At 63.1% G+C, this 3,539-nt stretch overlaps 1 protein-coding gene across 1 annotated transcript in view; it reads right to left on the bottom strand.

Moving 5' to 3' along the window:
• Window positions 1-797: 797 nt before the first annotated feature.
• ATG9A (autophagy related 9A) overlaps window positions 798-3,539 on the bottom strand; it is a 23,968-nt gene continuing 21,226 nt past the window's right edge. The window contains 4 exon segments of the mRNA XM_035901113.1: window positions 798-2,139; window positions 2,247-2,389; window positions 2,535-2,757; window positions 2,968-3,197. Of these exon segments, the coding sequence (XP_035757006.1) occupies window positions 2,134-2,139; window positions 2,247-2,389; window positions 2,535-2,757; window positions 2,968-3,197 (602 nt within the window). The 3' untranslated portion in view covers window positions 798-2,133.

Genomic DNA, 3,539 nt, shown 5'->3' with positions numbered 1-3,539 from the left:
GCTTTCGTTTCCCCCCCCCCCCTCCCACGCCAGCCCCAAGCCAGAGCTACTGCGGGGTGGTTGCAGCTGCTCCGCCTTGGAAGGACCCCAGCAGCACCCAGACCTGCCGAGCTCCTGCCCGGCTCAGTCCTGACCCCATCCTCAGCTCTGCTTTAGCACGCTCCCTTCGGGCTCTCGCAGACCCCAGAGCCACCACAGCTCTGGTTAGTCCCACCCCATCACAGCAGGGAACCCGTCACCCCCAAAGCACCCGCCCCTGCATGAGCACCCCGGCCCCGCTCGTGCGCTGGCCCCCCCAGGTGCGTGCACCCCTGCAGTGCTGGGGGCAGCCAGCTCAGTCCTCAGCTCTGCTTTAGCACGCTCCCTTCGGGCTCTCGCAGACCCCAGAGCCACCACAGCTCTGGTTAGTCCCACCCCATCACAGCAGGGAACCCGTCACCCCCAAAGCACCCGCCCCTGCATGAGCACCCCGGCCCCGCTCGTGCGCTGGCCCCCCCAGGTGCGTGCACCCCTGCAGTGCTGGGGGCAGCCGGCTCAACCACATGCACCCAGCCCGGGCTCAAAGGGCAGAGGGCGAGAACCGTGGCTGGGGAAGAGAGGCAGCCCTGTGCTCCAGGGCCCCTGGGTGCTCCCGGAGGGCATGGCAAAAGCAAGCAGCCCCTGCCAGAGGCAAGGGGAGGGAGGGGAGAGTGAAGCCCAGCAGGGGTTAGTGGGGATGCAAAGCCTGACAAGCTGCTGCTGGGAGAGAGGAGAGGGAAACTAGAATGATGGTGGGAAGGTCTTCTCTGAAGCCATGCTTCATAGCTGGCATCCTGATCCCCCCATCACTCCCCCGGGGCTGGGCTGGGGTGTGCCTCTCCATTCTGGGCGCAGGGCACTCCTCCTTGCCGCCCCCCCAGGCACAAACCAGCTGCCTGGTATATGGTCTCCACAGCAGCTGAAGCCATGTTGCAAGCAAAGGATGGTTTCAGGAGGGAAGGAGGAGCTGGGAGCCGCTGGGTGAGACGCGAGACACACCAAAGCCTTTGCTTGGGGAAGAGGAAAGGCCCAATGCCACAGAACGGGCCGCATCAGGAGGACAGACCCAATACACCACAGCCTGGGCATGGCGAAAAGGCCTTTCTCATGCCTGGGGGAGGAAGGGAACCAACACACAGAGCACAAGACCTTCAGGGTAGGCTCCGAGGGGGCTGCAAACACTCCTGGGAGACGCCGGGCAGCCCTAGCCCGGGATCTCTTTGGCACTGCAGGAGGGCCTGCTAGCAGCCCGCATCCCACGGGTGCCACGCAGGAGGGAAGATGCTGCCCTAGCCCAGAGGTATGGCACAGAGGCTGCCAGCTCAGAGGGACACCAGGGATCCCACTGACCCTTCCCTGCATGCAGGGGGCAGGGCAGCTGTGATGGGAATTAGGGAAGAGCTGCAGCATCCCTGGATCCCGGCCAGAGCTGTTCCCACCAGCTCTGCATCCCACCCCTACCCACACCAGCAGCAGCTGGGGCTCGTCCCTCTGCAGGATGCTGGGGCAGAGGGGTGGGTGACTGCCCCACCGCTCTCCTGCTCTGGGCTGAAGGGCACAACGTTGGTCCTCTCCAGGAGGGCAAGCACGGTCCTGGGCACCTCCCCAGGGCCACAGGCAGGGCAGAGGTGTGGTGCTACAGGCCGAGCGAGACCCCCCCAACAGCTCCTGCCTTCGTGTTGGAGGCAGGTCCCAGCTCCGGGCAGGCATCTGGAGCTGGTGCCATCTCATGTCCCTTCGAGGAGCAGCTGCTGCTGCCACCTCCAAACCAGTCCACAGCTCCCCGCTGCTAGTCCTGTCATGTCAGCTTTCGCAGGCTCTGCAGCGATCCTCCGACACGGACGACACAGATGTGAACACGGACACATGTATGTACTCACACACGCATTCACCCCACGAGTCAGAGTGGCGTTGACTTGACACACGGCTGCACACAAAGTGCCACCGCAAGGCCGCCAGCCTGGCAGTTTTGTCTCTTCGGCAATTGATGGCAACAAAATGGAGCCTGGGACTATCCTGTCCACTCAGGACGGGAGAAGAATCAGGCTGACGCCACATTCTGCTGCCCAGGCGGCTCCCAGTCTGCAACCCCCACGAGATCCCCAGTCTACAAGGCTATACCTGCAAGACAGAGAGGGGATGTGACACCTATCGGGACCAGCTGCCAGCACCCCAACCCGGCATCCTGAGTACACCTTGCCACTCTCAGCCACAGCCTTCACCCTTACCTTGTGGATCTGTGGTGGAAGCTCATCCTCTGAGCTCTCCTCTGGCACGGGCTCTGGGTGTCTCGCTGACTGCCCGTCCTCAGCCCAGCCTCCCAGAGGGAGGCGGGAGAAGTGTGATGGGGCTCTGTGTACTGTGCCTGGGTCTGCAGGGGAGGCAAGGAGGAAGATTAGGGGGACCTGGGGGACCATCAGTTTTCAGGGGCAGGCAGGCTGCTCGTGCCAGTCCATACAGGGCATCACTTATGGGGCTTTGACCTGGAGCTCAGATCTCTGCCCTGGCTGCTGTACCTGTGATGCCACCATATCGCCGCTGGAAGCCGGTCTGCAGCGTGGCCGTCTCCTCAGCAGGCTGCCGCGATGAGGAGAAGGGGTAGCTGGCAGAGCGAGGGATGGGGACGGGGCCACCCCGCTGAGGTTCCAGCTCCTCGTGGGCGCTCTCCCCGCTCTCGTCACTCTCTCGCCGGTGCCAAGTGTGCCGCTCGGGCTCCAGCTGGGCCTGCTGCTTGTGCAACTGCAGGCCAAAACACGAGTCAGTCAGCTGCGTGGGAGAGCCCAGATGCCTAAACACACCCTCTCCCCCACACTGCACAGACACTGGTCTCCACTCTCACTCTCACTGGCATCCCAGTCACTCCAGACAAGGCAACCCAGGCTTGTTCTGACAGGGATCGGGCTGTCCTGCCCCGTGCTCTTCTGGCCAGCCGAGCTCCAGGCTGCTCACCTCATGCATGTAGAGTGCGTGGAGACTCATCTCGGTGGAGGCGTACTCCGACAGGATCATGCTCTGTAGCTGACCCTCCCAGGCGCTGCTCCCTGAGCTCACGGTCCTCGCATCGGCACTGCCATGGGACACACAAGTGATGTTTGCTGCCCAGGTAGCTCCTGCACTGCCCAGCCCCTCTCCGCTCTAATGTCAGGCTTGCGGACATCCGCTCCTGGGCTGGGTAGGAACAGGCCCTCTGTAGCATCGCCCCAGATGCACAAGGTGACCAGCCCTGCTATGGCACTGCCTCTTCCCTAACAGGGGTTTCTCATCACTGTGGTACCTGCAGGAGAACACCAGAACCCCCACACTGTCCTTCAGGGCCACCCTAAGCACCTGGGCCTAGCTCTGCTTATGAACATGCCCCTTGCTGGCCCAGGCTGCAGAGATAAATGCCACCATTCACCTAGGACAACAGGATGGCAATAAACAAAGGTTTAAGGAATTTGCAAGGTGTCCGCCGCCCCCCCCCTCCAGCCCACAGCTTACCCAGAGGCTGTCATGGGCCTCGGGGCACGAGGGCGGGGTGC

Source organism: Egretta garzetta, unplaced genomic scaffold (genome assembly GCF_000687185.1).
Source record: "Egretta garzetta isolate BGI_Z169 unplaced genomic scaffold, ASM68718v1 scaffold219, whole genome shotgun sequence".
In the NCBI taxonomy this organism is placed as follows: Eukaryota; Metazoa; Chordata; class Aves; order Pelecaniformes; family Ardeidae; genus Egretta; species Egretta garzetta.
Note: the sequence above shows the minus strand (reverse complement) of the source record. Positions and strands in the feature narration are given on the sequence as shown.